The sequence below is a fragment of the Rattus norvegicus genome, chromosome 1, assembly GCF_021556685.1.
Source record: "Rattus norvegicus strain SHRSP/BbbUtx chromosome 1, alternate assembly SHRSP_T2T, whole genome shotgun sequence".
Taxonomy (NCBI): domain Eukaryota; kingdom Metazoa; phylum Chordata; class Mammalia; order Rodentia; family Muridae; genus Rattus; species Rattus norvegicus.
Window position 1 is genome coordinate 184,799,646 of NC_141534.1, and position 17,613 is coordinate 184,817,258.

General features: G+C 46.3%; 1 protein-coding gene and 1 long non-coding RNA gene across 3 annotated transcripts in view; one reads left to right on the forward strand and one right to left on the reverse strand.

Moving 5' to 3' along the window:
• LOC148007802 (uncharacterized) overlaps positions 1–17,311 on the reverse strand; it is a 29,835-nt gene extending 12,524 nt beyond the window's left edge. Inside the window, exon 1 of the long non-coding RNA XR_015647459.1 lies at positions 17,159–17,311. This is a non-coding gene — a long non-coding RNA (uncharacterized LOC148007802). The remainder of the gene's footprint in view (positions 1–17,158) is intronic.
• Xylt1 (xylosyltransferase 1) overlaps positions 1–17,613 on the forward strand; it is a 286,510-nt gene that overhangs the window by 245,195 nt on the left and 23,702 nt on the right. For both annotated transcript variants that reach the window (XM_087586867.1, NM_022295.3), the window contains 3 exon segments: positions 8,336–8,552; positions 11,247–11,423; positions 17,078–17,340. In XM_087586867.1, coding sequence (XP_087442993.1) covers positions 8,336–8,552; positions 11,247–11,423; positions 17,078–17,340 — 657 coding nt within the window.

Genomic DNA, 17,613 nt, shown 5'->3' on the forward strand with positions numbered 1-17,613 from the left:
TTCTCCTAGGGTAGAGATAACATGTGTAGCTATAAGTTTCTTGAGCTAATAATGTGCTAGGTGAGTCTGAGGCAACTTCTCCGCTCCACTGGACTCCAGCATTCTCCCCTTTGCAAGACAATAGAGTTGAATGAGATATTTTCCAAAGCCCATTCCAGTCTGGTGTGGCTTGCCTCTGGACTGACTCTTGTTAGACAAGAGCAGAAAGCTTGAGCAGCAGAAAGACCTGAGGAACAAAAGCAAGCAGTGGGGTGCAGCATAGGTTGCAGGCCCCTCAGCTTTCTCTAGAGCCTAACTGCCACCTAGATCCTTTGCGCCCATCTCTAGCTTCTAGCAACTAGTTTTGACTTTTGGCTCCCACTGTGAGGAGATGGCATAAAAGAAACTTGTATTTTAATGGCTGCCAAATCGGTCCCAACTGTTCCTGTAATTAAATGAATGGGAGTGCTGTGCTCACGGTTTTCCCAAGTTTCCATCCAAGAAAACTAAGTCCCCAGTGGAGTGACTGACATGTGGAGCCATCCTCATCTCCTGGGGAATGACAGCTAGGCCAAAGCCTGTGCCCAGCAGTTTATTCTGAGCCCTGAATAATGGAAATGTCTCTGGAAACTCAGATGCAGTCTGTCCGAGTCTCGGTGTGGGGACAGGGAAATAAAAGGGAAAACTCAACTTCCTCTGATACAGTAGCTTCTTGTGGGGTATTTTCTGCTCCATGTAATTTCTCAGACACCAGGAAGGGCACAGCATTTGGGATATGATATAATGCAAATGGTAAGACAGAAATGTGGGTATCAGAATGTCATCTCTGCAACATCCTGGTGTGGGTCTTAAGCATTTAGCTTTGCCTCTGTGTATGGCAGGCAAATAATAGTAACAGCAGGATGACCTGGCTCACTGACCACAGGAAGCTGAGCACTTCGAATAATGTTACCCCATTCCAACTTCTCTTGGTGGATGCTTTCCCACTGGAGAGAAACATACAGCTGAGGACTAGAGACCCACTTTGTCTCATCCCACCCCCCAAGGTCTTAACAGCTTGTCACTGACTGAGCTGGAGCATAGAAGTTAACCCTCCAGGCCAGGAGTCACCTGCCCACTCTCAGCACTCACTGTGCTCCCACAGTGGACCACAGAGACCCTCTAATTATCTGTTTATCTGCTCCCTTGTCTGTAAAACTGCAGTGGTGAGAATAAGGTCAGACTGTAATTTTCTAGAATTTACTGAATTGTAGCCAGACATGATGGTGCAGGCCTGTGATACCAGCTGCTTGGAAGGCTGAGGAAGAAAGATGGCAAGTTCAAGGCCAGTCTGGGAGAGTTAGTGAGACTTGACTCAAGATAAAAGTCTCTAAGAAGGAGTCATATGAGACCAGTGAGATGACTGAGTGAGTGATAGCACATGGCCACAGAGGTCTGGTGATCTGAGTTTGGTCCTCAAAAGCCCATGGAAAGGTGGGAGGAGAGAAGCAGTGCCACAGAATTGTACTCTGGTCTCCACATGCATATTGTGGCACATGTGCCTACACACACACACACACACACACACACACACACACACAGGAGGGGCAGAGTGCAGACACAACAGAGTGACAGAGACAGAGAGACAGACACACAGAGGGGGGAGTAGATAATATTTGTGTATTAAAATTTTCAAACAATTAATTTGTTTTCTAAAATGGCTGGTGACTCATTTGGTAAAGGTATTTTTTCCTAAGCTTGATGACCTGAGTTCAATCCCCAATGCCCACATTGTTGAAAGAAAGAGCCAACTTCTGCAAATTGTTTTCTGGCCTCCACATGTTTACCATAGCATGTAATACAGACATACAGACATGTGTGAATCCATCCATCCATGCATGCAAATACACATACACACATGGGAAATAAATAAATACATGTAAAATATTTAAATACAAAGGTGCATGAGAGAGAGGTGCTCAGTGGCAGAGAGCTTAAGGACACACGCAAGGCCCCGAGTTCCATTTCCTATGCTGCAGAAACAAAGAAGGGAGCAAATTAATATATAGCCTCTTGAGACAGTTGCTTTGAATAGGATGATGATGGAGAGGCATCTAGAAGTGTCAGACATGCGACTCCAGTGCTCAGAAAAGCTCCCAGAGTCTTCCCACCATGGGAAGAAGAAGCAGGTATAAGGCTGGGAGAGGATCCAGCTCAGAAGCAGCACAGGCGGCTCCTCCTCCTGTCTGGACTCACCTGCTGCAGGCAGCATTCCCACACTGGGTACCAGAATGGCTCTGAGCATCACCAGGCATTTCCCTTCTCTGACACTAAATTAATTCTCCAGCTCAAATCCCACTGGATGTGTAAACAGGTAACTGATTAACCTAAAGTTGGTGAGTCCACAGGGACCCTGGCCAGGAGCCTCCTCCTAGTAGATCTGCTGTCTGGAGTTCCTTCGGTACCATCTTGTTTCTGCAGAGGGTGGGCTCCCTCCCCTGGCTAACACACAGCACTCTAATGTGAGCACATAATTAATATTGCATCTCTGATAGAGGAAGAAGATCACATTCCCATATTTCTACACCTGACTCAGTTATTTATCACACTCATGGGGATCCCATGAGTTTCAGGAGCCACGTCACCTTAGAACTTTGTGTTATGTCCCCCCCAACACACACACACCTCCCACCTCCTGCACAGAGCTAAGCATACATGGCCTCCCATTTGTCTGCCCTGGACCTTTCTGCTTTTTCAAGACAATGTGAAATAGTCTTTTTCCCCTCCTCCCACCCCTATTTCCTAGTGAAGACTGAATGAGAGCTCACACACACTCTCTTTCCTGCCTCTCCCCTCTCTCCTAGTAAGAACTGCATGAGAGAGTACATCATAGTGGGCTCTAAACTCTAGACTGTGGCACGTACTCGGCAAACAGTAGCCATCACTATGTACTTTGTTCTTTGCCTCTAGATGGGAGAGAAGGACAGAGATGGTGTTCTCAATCAGTGTCTCAGCAGAGACCAGAGTCTGGAATAGCACAGATGCTCTCCAGGGCTGATAAAATCCTGACTCTCCCAGGCCATTTAGCCACGACAAGTCTCTGAGAAAAATGGTCATCAAAGATGCTAGGGCCTGCCCATATCAGAACCTAGTGCCAACTCCCGGCTTAATAAGATGGTAGGAAGAGTTGTATTGAGTTGTATTTGGTGGAGACACTTAGAAGGACAGGTATGACACCTGTCATCGCCACCATCACAACCGTTAGCACAAAGTAACTGCATGGACTGGGGCTCCGTTGTAAAGTGAATAAATAGAATGAATGAACAAAGAACTGAACGGTTGAATGCTGAACCCTGGGTGTTGTCCTTGGTGCTGAAATATCATTGCTTGTTCTGCATGGGAGCTTCTTTTTTTAGCTCTTGACATGCTTTTCTACTAAATCCAGTGGGCGGGGGGAGACAGTGATATTAAAAACATCAATTTTGATGAAGGAAAAGTTCAACACCCCAAACGTTTGGAGTGCTGACTGTGTGTCTAGTGCTACATCAAGCTCACCCCGTTACCACGTCACTTACGCTGTCATACTGACTCTTTGAGGCAGGCGTTGCTGCAGTCACTCTTTTCCAACTGATACTGAAGCAGCACATGGTTGATGGAGGGTGGGGTTGGCTCCAGACATAGAACTTAGACCAAGGATCCTGGCTTCCAGGATCCCCTATGCCATATAGTAGTAATGTCTGAGCATGTCAGATGGTTGACCGATTGCAGAGTTTGTGGAATACCATGATCGATATACTCTAACTTGTATATTTGTATGTGAGAAGACACATGAGTAAATATGAAAAGTGGTGTGTGTGTGTGTATGAGTATGTGTGAGTGTGTGTGTGTATGTGTGTGAGCATGTGTGTCTGTGTGTGTGTATGAGTGTGTATGTGTGAGTGTGTGTGTGAGACTGTGTATGTGTGAGTGTATGTGTGAGTGTGGAGGCCAGAGGTCAACCTCCGATGTTTCTCAGGAGGCTACACCTCACTGGGCTAGAGTTCACTGGTTAGATGGGGCTGACTGACCACAGAGAACAAGGGTCTTCCTTTCTCTAACTCTGAGCATAAGGTTGCAAGTGTTCACCACCACACCTGGCTTTTTACATTTGTTCTAGAGATGGAACTTGAGTCCTCATTTTCTTACACAGCAAGTGCTTTACCAACTAAACCACGGCTTCATATTTAAGTAAAATGGCTAGTTTGTATTTTCCTACAGGGGGCCATGCCTGGGTGCTGGCCAGGGACAGCGTGGAGCAGGTTTGTGTGTGAGCATGACTCTGGAGCATCATCCATCCTCTCTGGGTCTCGGTTGCATTTCTCTTTGTTTTGCTCAGCTATAGAATTAATTATCTTAGTGAATGACTGAGGCTTCTTCAGACACATTGTAGGCCTGAAAGGGCTGCCTACACCTTTTAGAACTCACAAGAAAGTCCTGGGATAGCCCCATACTCGAGGTTATGCCAAGCAAGCAGTCAAGAAATGAGAAGAATGAAGGAATCACTTTGGCTCCTGAGGATACCACGGAGCTCCTCTTTACTGATTTCTTCTCCCCAGGGCCATTTGGTCACCTCTGAATTAATCAGGAACCCCACTTTTCTCAGCTGTTAGAATTCTGTCCCTTAAATCCCCATGGAGCCTATTTAGCTAAGACTTGCTCCTATATTAAATGTAAAAATAATCCTTGGAAAGCAAGCCACACATTTCTCAGAACCCAGGAAGTAAAACTGAATGCAAGAGTTTCTATTTGAAATTCAGGAAGCCCACCCTGAAGATGCAAGTCTGAATGGGCTCCCAAGAAAGCCTCCCTTCAAAGCAAAATGAGACTCTCATTCTTGGACGTTGTCTCTTTAAGGCAGCGGAACTACTCAGATCCTTCATGGCTACCCCTTTCAGAGTCAGCTGAAGCAGAAAAGAATGACAAAGACATTAAGAGCTTGCCTTAGAGAGCAGTTCAAGACCCCTAGCTCTGTCACTTTTGGAAGTTACTTAACCTTTCTTGGTTTGGCTGTTTGAGGCAAGTTCTTGCTGTGTAGCTCCAAGCTGATCCTGAGTTCAAGGCAAGCCTCTTGTCTCACTTTCCCAGGTGCTGAGATTTCTAAGCCTGACTGAAATTACTCAACCTTTCAGAGAGTCCATTCCTCTAACCCATCTGCTGCATGTCAGATGTTAGAGCCATTGGGTGGGTGCCTGGTTGTGTCCTTTCTGTGACTTCCTGATTGTCTAATGGTTGTGGTTCCTGCCTTTTTTGTCATCCATTCATCCCTTGGTAAACATTTGCTGAGTACCTAGAATATGGAATGCATTATTCTAGAGGTTACAGCAGAGAACCAGAAGCCAAACATCTCTGCCATCTCAAGACTTACATCTCATTAGCAGAAACAGATGACAAGTAAGGACCTTGCATATGAGAAAGAAGATGTGGTGAATAACACTAAAGCATGGAAAGAATTCAGGATGCTGGGAATGGGAGAGGAGGTCACTTATGAAAGAGTCTATTGACGACTGTTCCCACTCCTGGCTTGGGTGATTAGAACTTACTAAATGCTTTGCAAAGCCCTTGCATTGGGCAACTGATGTGGGAGGCTGTTGGAACTCCTACAGTGGGGTCACTGAGATAGAGACATGCTGAACTAGGATCAGTTCCTGTCTCTTCACAGTGCCTGTGTTGCTTTGGCATTACCTGTTACCCAGATGCCCCAGAGTAACCATGGCAATGAGAAGTAAAGCTAGGAGGATGGAGAGAACATCCTTAGTCTCTTCTGTCCATTATCGGTCCCATGGATGCAAACTAGTGCTTGGCCCTCATGAAAGAGGAGCCAGGGGCCAACACCTATAAAGACGGGGTGTCTTTAGAATTGGGTTATCGTCCAGCTTCACCCTTCATGTTTCAAGTTGGCTCAAAGTATTGACTCTGCTCCTCTGGTTGATACCCAGACTCTTGGCTGTCGCTGTCTTTCAAAACAAAACAAAATACTCGGTCGTGCCTGTGGCATGAGAAACTTTTTCTAATCTTGAGGAATGGGTTATCTTTATTTGCTCATCCTAACCAGAGTGCATAGTTGCAGCCTATCCTGTCTGAAATGGCAGTGAGCATGGAATCCAGTCCCCTAAGGTCATGAGCATTTCATTGTGGAGATGGCTCGTACATGAATATTGCATTTGAGTATTATGACCCCGGACAGCACATTAAAATTACAAGATGCTATTAGCCCATAATGTAATTTGAAGTTTAAATGCTGTTGCATGGAAGGAGGAATTTGCTAGGCCCCTCACACATCTCTTTGATAGCATGGTTTCCTTGTGGATTTTTCACATAAGTTATCTGAAATTAAAGTTTTTAGCATGGTTCTGTGCAGCCACTGGACTTTATCTTGTGATTATTAGTAGCCAGTGTCAAGACAGAGTTTGATATTTCAAAGCTCAGGGCTTCCTTTCAGAATCTAGCGTGCTTTTGTGGAAGACTATAACCGATAGCTCCCACTGCATTCCCCAGGAAGAAAGTGTCTTTCTGTATGAACTCACTAAAAAGAATAAGACCAGGACATTGGACACCTAGGTCTTCTGCACACCTGGGTGTTCTGGTGAATTCTGCTGGCACGTGAGTCCTCTGCGTGTCTTTGGAAAAGGGGTCAGCCCTACATGATGCAGGGTTGCTGTAGGCATGACAAGGAGAAGATTCACACAGAGGTATGCTAATCAAAACTTCAAAGATGCAGATCCCTGTACCAGTCCATGGTTCTGAAGGCTGGAACAGCAGAAAGATCTCTGCTTTGGGAGCCTTCTGGGCTGTAGGCTCCCAGATACACAGCTCATTAGAATAAGGATCACCTTTCCTCCATGCTTGATGCCCTGAGCACCGAGAAGTATGCCTAGCACACAGTAGGTGTTCAATAAAGACTCACTGTGAGTGAACTGGAAGTTCAAGAAGAAAGCTTGTTTAGAGCTCTGTGCAAACTCCTGACACATTCCTTAGATCTTGTCTAAGGAGTTTTGATTTTCCCAGCTGCAGAGAGAGACAGAGACACAGAGAGAGACAGAAGAAATTCTACTTCTGCCCCATCTGCCCTGCATGGTCCTAAACGAGATTGTGTGTGTGTGTGTGTGTGTGTGTGTGTGTGTGTGTGTGTGTGTGTGTGTGTGTGTGTGTGTGTGTGTTCTATTACAAAACTCAGGGGCATCAATTTTGTGTTTGTGTGGGAAGACCTCAAAGGGTCCTTTCATTTATTTCTACCTAATATAACCTGAGATCATGTACATATTAAACTGTGCCAACACCAGTGGTCACTGAATTAGCCACAGACTGGAATTATAAACTCTCCTATCATGTTATAGTTGGTGTAGATACCTCAAAGCACAATCTACACCCTCTAATCCCACAAAAAGTACTTTTTAGACATATCAGAATGCCACCACATCTCGTCATTTAATGTGCTAATGAAATACCCAAAAAATCCTAATTTGTTTTTTTTTTTCAAAATATTTCACAAACCCACATATAATGTGTGAGTTGAGAAGCAGCTATGAACAGGGACTGCAGTTCAGTGGTGGGGTACTAGCCAATCATGCTCAGCTCAAGTACCAAGTTAAAAAAATATGCACATTAATACTAATGGCATCGTGGTTTTGTTCTGGTTTTTATAGCAGAGCTAAAGCAAGGTTTCACCCTGAACTTTCAGTTTATTCACAAAAGCCTTCATTGAACGTCTACCATGTGTTTAGCACTGTTCCCGATGCTCATGGGATCAAGGAGAAGGAAGGATGGCCCTTACTGCAATGAGCTAGCTAGGCATCCATGAGGAGCTTACATCCCAGAAGGCTCCCAACAAGTAGGCATCCAGAAATCTGAATTTGATGTGTGTGTGTGTGTGTGTGTGTGTGTGTGTGTGTGTGTGTGTGTGTGTGTGTGTGTGAGAGAGAGAGAGAGAGAGAGAGAGAGAGAGAGAGAGAGAGAGAGAGAGAGAAGGAATTTCACAGTACTATCCTAAGATGAGGACCTTTGATCTGCATTCATTCATCAAACTATCCCTCAGCCACCAAACGGCCATTGAGAGAGATTTCTAGAGAAGTGGAAGCAAGACTGAAGTTGCTGTGTAGCTGCATGAGGCTGTCTAGGCTCAGTGGTTCTTCTATCCAATAGAGCAGTAGTGATGTCTTCCCCATAGGTGCTATGCTATGCCTCACTCAGGAGAAACAAGAGGTCGACTCTGCATGAAATCCCCAGCTCAGATGAGCACACAGGAAGTGCTCAGTAAATGTGGTAGCTACCAGGATACTGTCTTTAGGCTCCAGGAAGACCGCTATTACCCAGTTCCTCAAGGCCAACTTGTTTCACCCAGGTTCATCCGGAAGCAGGGCCTGGACCGTCTCTTCCTGGAGTGTGATACACACATGTGGCGCCTGGGGGACCGGCGAATCCCAGAGGGCATTGCTGTAGATGGCGGCTCTGATTGGTTCCTGCTAAACCGGAAGTTTGTAGAGTATGTGGCATTCTCCACAGATGACCTGGTGACCAAGATGAAGCAGTTCTACTCTTATACCCTCCTCCCTGCTGAGGTGAGTTCCAGGGCTGGAGAGGGGAGGGGAGCTAGGTATAGCCTTAGAAGAGAGTGAATGCTTGGCCATGTAACCCTGGCCCCATTGACTGTCCTCCAAACCACCACAGTGCTGAAGATCCCTGCAGACCTTGACCTCATAGCAAGAATGGTGATACACGTATAGTGACAAGGATGCTACCCTCATACTGCATGGTCTCTGTGTGTGCAAAGTACAGAAAAAAATAAATAAACTGAGTCATTCAGGCCCTACTTTTAATAGAAAAAATCCAATATTCTGATTTTTCTAGAAAAAGATATTACGGCTATTTGCAGCAGCAGGGGGAAAAAAGCGTTAGAATTGCAGACCCTCTGACTGTTGATGGCACTCTCTGGAATTGTGCAGTGCATGCTAAAAGTTGCAGGACACAGCTACATCACATAATCTCCCCGTCATCAATCATGCAGTAAAGCAGTAACCATTTTCAGCACCGGTAATCCCTCTTCTCATTTGAATACTGTTCTGTCACTCCTGTCAATCCCTGATAGTGCTGTCTTCATTGCAAACACTCTCTCTCTCTCTCTCTCTCTCTCTCTCTCTCTCTCTCTCTCTCTCTCTCTCTCTCTCTTTCAATCCAAAATTGCCCAGAGACAGTCAAATGGGATCTCCTTCACCGACCTCTTCATTGCCAGCCATCATGGCTCAGCCCTTCCTGTGGAGCATATTGAGCAAGCCCCTGAGTCCTCTGTGACATCAAGGTACAGCCCCCATTGCAGAAGTCTCCAGACTATTCTAAAACAGCCTGGCACATCCTGATTTGCTGCTGGCCACATACTAGACGCCACCTTCTCTCAGATCTGAGTTTCTAGCTTCTAGCTTCACCTTCCTGACCTCCAGCCCAATTTTATTCTGACTTTCTAACCTCAGGAAAACCACAGTGTTTGTTCTGTTTTCACAGAGCCTGTGGCATTGCTCATGTGTGGTTCTTTGCTTCACCCCTGCTGGGGCCTCAAGCTCTGCTCACACAGCCTAGAAGAGACCATGCATCTCTGTGGATGGTTCCCATGTATCATCAGACCGGGGGCCAGCTTCTGAGAGGGTTAGCTGTCCACACACCTCACTGTGAGAAGCCCAGCCTCCCAGAGCCAGATTTTACTATTCTGTGCGCATGTTAAGTCATCAGCTTTTAATCCCATTTCAGCGAAAATCACCTTTTCTCTCCATTCTGATAACCTCCTCATCCATTATCTTGCAGGGAATTTCTGCATCGTTATAAAGGACACAGGGCAATTGGTAATTGGGTACTTTTCCCCACTGCTTGATGGAAGAAAGGTGCCTCTGTGGGCTTGTAGACAATTCAAGTTTAAATCCAGGTCCCCTGCCAATGTCATTAGCATCACAGGAAGGCAAGTGAGTGGCTTTGAGTGGCAGGTAGTGCTTCATTCTGCCCATCCACCCATTTAGAAGAGAGTCTCCAGGAGTTCAGTAGTTCTCAGCAGTATGCCAGCTATGCCACTGGTACCCAATGCTCTGAGCACACTCACTTCCCCACCCCTGCCTCCCCACCAGTCCCTAGGGTCTCAGTCAGACCCTCTTCCTCCATTGTGCTGTGTCTGCCTGCTTCTTCTTTCCTAGGCAACTCCAGGGCTTAGAAGGAATCTAAAGGCTGTGTCTATAAATGTGCCAGTCAGATACATATCCACCAACAGCTTCCCTGGGGGACCAGAGCCCAGAAGAAAATGTATTCTCTGGTTGGCAGAGATTGTTATAAAATAGTGTTGAAACAGAAATCTCTCTTTCTCTTCTTTCTCTTAGCATCTCAGTGGCTCTCCAAACAATGTGTCTCCTTCCTGTCTCTTTTCCTCCCCGCATTACCTTTCTCTCAGAGTCTTTGGAAGAATTGGCCAAGGGTCCTACAAGTAGAAAATAACTGTGGGTCCTGGTTCATTGCCACAGAAAGCATGCTGCCCACCTTGTGTTATATGGGCTCCCGGTTCAGTACTAGGGACAGGAAACAACCCCTCAATACCTCATTTAACCTGGCTGTGAGCTCAATGGCTTCTGAAAAAGGACAGCAAGCACATACCTAACTCCAGTTCTAACCACACTTCCTTAGAGCAGTGGGGCTCTACCAACAGCAACATCTCTCCCACCCACCTCTGCTTGTGTTATAGTGAAAGTGATGGGCCTTGGTTTGTCATCCCACCATTCCCTGCACCATAGTTGCACTGTAAGGATGAACCCATGAGTCTGGCCTTCCTCATCCAGAAGTAAAATCCCAGCTCATTAGACATTGTTACAAATCCATTTCAAACCTGACCTGAGCCCTTGCAGCCCATAGTTTCTTGTGAAGCTGTTCCCCATGTTTGTCCCTGGTCCCCATGTATTGACACATCCTCAGAAACTCTTCCTATTGATTAAACAGACAGCAGATGTCCAGGGTGATAATGAGAAGATATCTTCATATCAGATTCTAGACACAGTGAAGGGATGTTCAAGGCATTATATTTGCAGGTAGAATTAGTCAGTGAAGATTAAACAGACATCTTACCCTGAGATGGACTGACCTGGAGGCTGACACTGTGTGCCTTCTGAGAGACCTAACACTGGTGTCCTGGATAGCTCTTTGAAGTTGATGGTCCTCAGGAAGGACATGCCAATCCAACATACTTGGTTGTGTCACTGGGTTCTCAGTAACTTTTCTCTCCCCTGCAGTCCTTTTTCCACACGGTCCTGGAGAACAGCCCCCACTGTGACACCATGGTGGATAACAACCTGCGCATCACCAATTGGAACCGCAAGCTGGGCTGCAAGTGCCAGTACAAGCATATTGTGGACTGGTGTGGCTGCTCTCCCAATGACTTCAAGCCTCAGGACTTCCATCGCTTCCAGGTGAGCCTGCTTGTCCCACCACACCTTCCCAGAAGGCCATTGCAAGCCTTTAAGACCAGACCTATGTGCCACCCTCTACTCACTGCCCAATCTATCTATATCCAGAGTTAGCAAGCATATATCCCATAATGAGTGGCTGAACCATCCTCCCCAGATAGGCTCATTATATCCCCCAATAGCCCTGCCATATGTATGTTGCTGTTATTATGATTCTCCATCTCAGTGATAAAGAAACTGAGGTTCAGAAGGTTCCAAAACTTTGTTCATGGTCATACACCTCAGACTAAAGAGATGACTCAGTGGGGAAGAGTGAGAGCTGTACCACAAGCACAAGGACCTGCCATTGGATTCACAGCACCCATGACAGAAGCCTTGAATGGTTATATGTCTTTAACCACAGTGCTGAGGGAATAGAGGAACAGGAAGAGTCATGAGTTGTGGTGGCCAGAGGAAATGGTGAGCATCAGGTTCAGTGAAACATCTGTCTCAAGGCAGGGAGCCCTAGCGGGGATAGGAGAGATGCTCAACATCCTCGTCCAAGCTCCTTATACACACGCACAGGGGTTTACACCTGCATACATACATGCACATGCAGAAAAACACTACAGAGAGAGAGAGAGAGAGAGAGAGAGAGAGAGAGAGACTGACTCATGGTTGTGCACACACTCAATAGAAGATGATGATGTAACTGATGTAACTTGTCACCCATTTCCAATGCCATTCTCAGCATCTCTACTTTGCCTCTCAGTCATAATCCCCTGGAATATTTGTTAAAAAACATTTTTCTGGGCATGTGCTTGAATATCTTGAGGCATTTTTTTTATTCCAGCACTCTTGGCATTGTAACTGGGTCACTGTGCTGGTGGGGACCATCCTCTGTGGTCTCCATCCCCAAGATGGTGGCTGCATCCATCAACTGTCAAAGGTACTCAACAGCATCCCTAAAATGTGACCTAGGTTCAATCTTGCCTATTCTTGGAAACTACTGGTCTCCAGCAAAGTCTAGAATATTGCTGTATTTCCAAAGTGTAGTTTGGAATACACTGAGGAGTATCCAAGTTGGGAGACTACCATGTTCTATACACTTGAAGGAGTAATACTAGTTGATGTCTCTTAATAGCCTGTATTGTTCTGAACAGTGTGGAGGTAGCAGAAAGGAAATGTTCACTTGCTTTCCACAAGCCTTGAGCATGTCTTAGCCCCCAGATTCTGCTCTAGATGGAATCTCTTCTCATTCTATATGCTGTCCTAAGACAGTGTGGTGACTGGAAGGGACAGAGCTCTGAGTTTCTGCCTTTTTTCTAACAGAATCGGAACAAAATCCCATAAAATGTTTAAACAGATCAGGTGGAGGTTACTATAGCCATCACATGGAGATGACATTCTGCTTCTCAGAAAGATGTCAAGAGCAGCATCCCCAGCTGATGACGTCACAAGACATCCTCGCTGTGACGGCATAGAGTCAAAATTGCCTTTATAGAGCTTTAGGTCTCTTAACCAGGTCCCATGGAACATTGCCAAACACATGCAGTATCTCCATTACCAGGAGGCTTGTGCAAGACAGAGCCTTAGCGTCCTCCACAGCTACAAGTCAGCATCAAGCAGGGCCTGTGTAGGTCTCCATTCTGCCCTGTCAGATCTACTCTTTACCAGGCATGGGCCTGAGTCTCTTTGATCATTGGCTTTGCTAGGTTGGGCATCATCTGCTCTGTAGGTGGGGAAACTGAACCCACAAAGAGATTCAAATCACTTTCCTGTGGCCATGAAGCTAAGGAATATGGTGGGGCTAAGGACAGATGGCAGATGGGTATGTGGGAATTTTACCATTAGTTTCCACTAGTTCTGTGCTTGTCTGGACACACAATAAGCAGCCATTTTTATGTTGTCATCTATACCTCCCAATGTCTCCACTTACTGTCTTCATCTGCCTATATTTGGTAGTGCGCTGAGAACTACTAGGAGACCCCCAGACCCATGTTAACTTAAGCATGGACCTGGGTGGTTTGAGCCTCTCCGTTCATACAGAAAGGATGCACAAAGAAGGAGGAATGGCTCATCTATCTAAAAGAAGAAAAGTGACCCATGCTTCTGTCTAGGGAGATCCCTGCCCCTGCTGCAGACCTTCAGCACTAAGAGACAGCAGCTCAGAGCCTTGGTATGCTGATTCTTGAGGGGTGTTGCTCTCCTCAGGGTGTTCCTAGATATGTCATCTGTATGCCAGTCCCAACACCCTGGGGGACATCATGGTCTCCAATGAAGCCCAACTAACTTAGTAAATTGTATGCGCACAGCTTTCCTTTGCAGTAAGTAAAGATCAAGGCTATCCTTCAACATCCAGACTCACGAGGCTGAAAAAGCAAAAAGAATAGAAGTTCTTTTTCCAATGAACTCTGAGGAGGAGAATGATAAAAATAACCACATACCCTTGGGGCTAGAGAGATGGCTTGGCCATTGGAAGTACTACTTCCTGCTCTTCTGGAGGAGCCAAGTTCGGTTCTCAACACTATGTCAAATGGCTCACATCAGTTGGAACTTGAGCTTCAGGGGATCCAAAACCCTATTCTGGCCTCCTTGGGAACTCACATGCATGTGGCATTCACACACACACACACACACACACACACACAGACACACACACACACACACACAAATAAATAAATAAATTCTTCAAAAAGTAGTATACACTTCTAGAAGATTATTCCGTGGTCAGAGAATAGCAGATGGAGGACGTAGAAGCCATCTTGCCAATGAGGCAGATTATCTGACCCTAGAAAATGACAACCTGTAGGTCAATAGGGAGCCCAATGGCCAAATTAAGCGTCAATGGTGTATCCCTTAACAGCAACAGAGAACACATGCAAGTAATTCATGCCTGCACCCATTTCAAAGACAAGGAAATTGAGGTTGGAGCAGCGGGACAACACTGCCTAAAGACGTGCACTCCTAGGAAGTAGCAGAGGCCACGGACTCAAGGGGACTGACTCCCTATTGCTGTCCAACCACTCTCCAGACAGACACCCCAGGGCTCAGGAAGTGAAGGGGAGGGAGTGTTCCGCAGGACTCCAGGATGTTTCTCTCTGAAAGGCTTCCTGCTCACTCACTAACCTATCCTAGAGGGACTTTTTGGAAGAGCTTAGGGTTTGGAGCTGTGGGATTTGGTCCAAGTGTTAGGCTGTGAGCATTTCCTGAGTGTTGATTTTCTCTGTGAGATAAATGTCCTTGTCTGCAGAGGGGGAGTGACAAACCCTGCCTGGCGGAGGAGCCACCAGAGGCTTAGGTGTTGAGATGCATGATGCCCTTCGTTATTCTCTGTGCAATTGGTGTTAGTGCTGCAACTCTTAGTCCTCAGCAGGACCCATGGAGTCTGATCTGTAGCAACAGTTGGCCAGAGTGAGCTCCTCAAGGGACAGAACTGGGCTTTATCTCTGTACGGTCCCGGACCATGGGTCAGCACACCACAGCTCCCTGACCACAGTCAGCCCAGCCTACTGTTATAAATGAAGCTCTGTTGGAACGCAGCCACTATAGCTCATTTACTATTTTGCCTCTGGATATAACCTTGCTTCAGAGTTGAGAAGTTTCAGTGCTTTACATATTTACTGTTTGGCTCTTTGCTGAAGATGTTTGTGAAGCCTTAGAAGTAGCATGATGCTTACAGATGGCAGGTGCCTCGCACTTTAGTTATTTTTTAATCTGTGCATTGTGTGCATGAATGCCCGAGTGTCCTTGCGTGTGCATATGCGGTGTGTGTGTGTGTGTGTGTGTGTGTGTGTGTGTGTGTAGAGACCAGCTTCATCTATTATTTCTCTGGACAGTCTGCTGGAGAACTCAGTCCTCCATCTTCATGAGATCAGCTAAGACTACTTGCAAATGTCCATGGTGGTGTGGCCTGTGAACTGTTGACAAGACTGCACAGGAGGAGTCAGTGGTGTAATTGAACTCTCACCTGACTATCTAGCCTGCTGTCTTATCCTAATTGCTTATGGCCCAGGCTTCTCAGGAACGGGATAGAGTTTTCAGGCTAGGGAAGTTTAACAGGAAGAGGCTCCATCTGTGCAGCTATGGAGCTATCATCTCTGCTTGGTGCAGACCTTCTAGATGCTCTGTGGTCATCCACACCCATGCCTATAACCCCTCACCCATGCTCTGTAAGTAAGCCTAATAAACCCATAGGTTCCCCGGGGTGAGCACTGCTTTAACTGAACTTGGATTTGACATTGAGGTCTTAAGAAGAGGAAGTAGATATGATTTAAGTCTCCCTAGAGGATGTATTTTGTTAACAGTACTCTCAATGAAGCAGGGTCTCTCAGGAAACCCAGAATTCCCAGATTTGGCTAAGCTGGCTGGCCAGCAAGCCCCAAGGATCTACCTGTCTCTACCTCTACAGCCCTAGGATTACAGGCACACATCACTTGCCCAGCACTTTTACATGGGTCCAGAAATTCAACTCAGGCACTCATGCTTACAGAGCAAACATTTCCCTAGCTGAGTTGTCTCCCTTAGTCAACATATATTGTCTTTTGACTTTCAACCCTAAGTCTTCACCCTGGATCTGCCACTGATTTGCTATCTGTCTGTGGACAAATTCTTCTCTCTCTCTCTCTGGACCCATTTCCACGAGTTCTCATTTCACACAGCAAACAAAATCAACCGGGAGCTTCCTTTGGGATTTACATTTCTGAACGTCACCCCCAGAGTTGTTGACTGACCGGAGAAAAGGCAAGGGCTATGGGTTTGCATGTTGGAAGTCTTGCTCAGACCATGGTCCAGCCGATCCTCACGCTGGGACAGGGTGTGTGGAGTCTCACTGGTGCTAAGAAAAACAGCTGCTGGTTGAAGGGAATTTTTTATTTCTATTGTAAAATGGTTGTCTAACAGATTTGTATCCTGAAATTCCAGATTAACTGAGACAAAGGAAAATGTTAGGATAAAAGAAGGGAAAGATCATAGACAAGGTGGAGTCCAGCATGTGAGTGACTGGGTTTTTCTTTGGAGTCACTTGGAAAGCTACAAGTGCAGAATGTTGTACTCCCAGCTCCTGGAGAGTATCACCCCCTGGAGTGTCCCTTGTGAGCCCACAAATCAGCTAAGACACTAGGAGACACTAGGGCAATGGCAGGAAGAAGAGCCCATGTTTTGTCCAAACCGATGGACTGCCATTCCTGTTTACCTACCATTGCCACCTCAGAATGTGGCCCGGGTTTCCCACAACAGCCACTATTTAAAAGGAAGCCAGAAATGTTTCCGAGAATCTTCCCTTTGTAAACATTGCCAGTGAATTTGATTTTAAAGCACTCTCCCAGCCAAGTAAAATACATCCATCCTGGGATGCTCCTCTGTGACCTTCACTAAAAAGCTGGGAGCCAACGCTAGCACTGAACACCCACGGTTCATTTATTTCAGGGTCATTTGAGTGGTGCTTCCAAAATACCCACCACGCTTTGTTGCCTTACAGATACTAACGTCATCCACTCTCTGTGTGACCCATTTTATAGAAGATAAAGTTAAAAACAGGTCATGGAGTCCCAGGGCTGGAGTTTGAAGCTGGCAGGTTTACTGCAGTGGCTTGCCTCTCCTTGTAGGATATAGGATGAAGAAAGCCCCTACTGCTTGATAATAAAACTTAGGGTTTTTTTTTTCTCTCCTGAGCACAGCAGACGGCCCGGCCCACCTTCTTTGCCCGAAAGTTCGAAGCCATAGTGAACCAGGAAATCATTGGGCAGTTGGACTCTTACCTGTATGGCAACTATCCTGCGGGCACCCCGGGCCTCCGCTCTTACTGGGAGAATGTCTATGACGAACCAGATGGCATCCAGAGCCTCAGCGATGTGGCACTCACCATGTATCATTCCTTCATCCGCCTGGGTCTTCGAAGGGCTGAGTCATCGCTACACACGGATGGGGAGAACAGCTGCAGGTGAGCTGGGTGCTGAGCTGGGTCCCAGGCAGAGCAAGATGCTAATGTCATGCTCTCCTCTCCCTGCTCCTCCTGATCACATGAGTCTTTCTACTCTATGCTAGCACTCTGCTTGCTATTTTACCTTTATTCTCCAAACACAAGCTGTGATGCTGGCCTTAATCACAGTCATTGTTTATGCTACTTACAGGTACTCTACCTCCCTCCCTCCCTCCCTCCCTCCCTCCCTCCCTCCTTTCTTTCTTTCTTTCTTTCTTTCTTTCTTTCCCATTG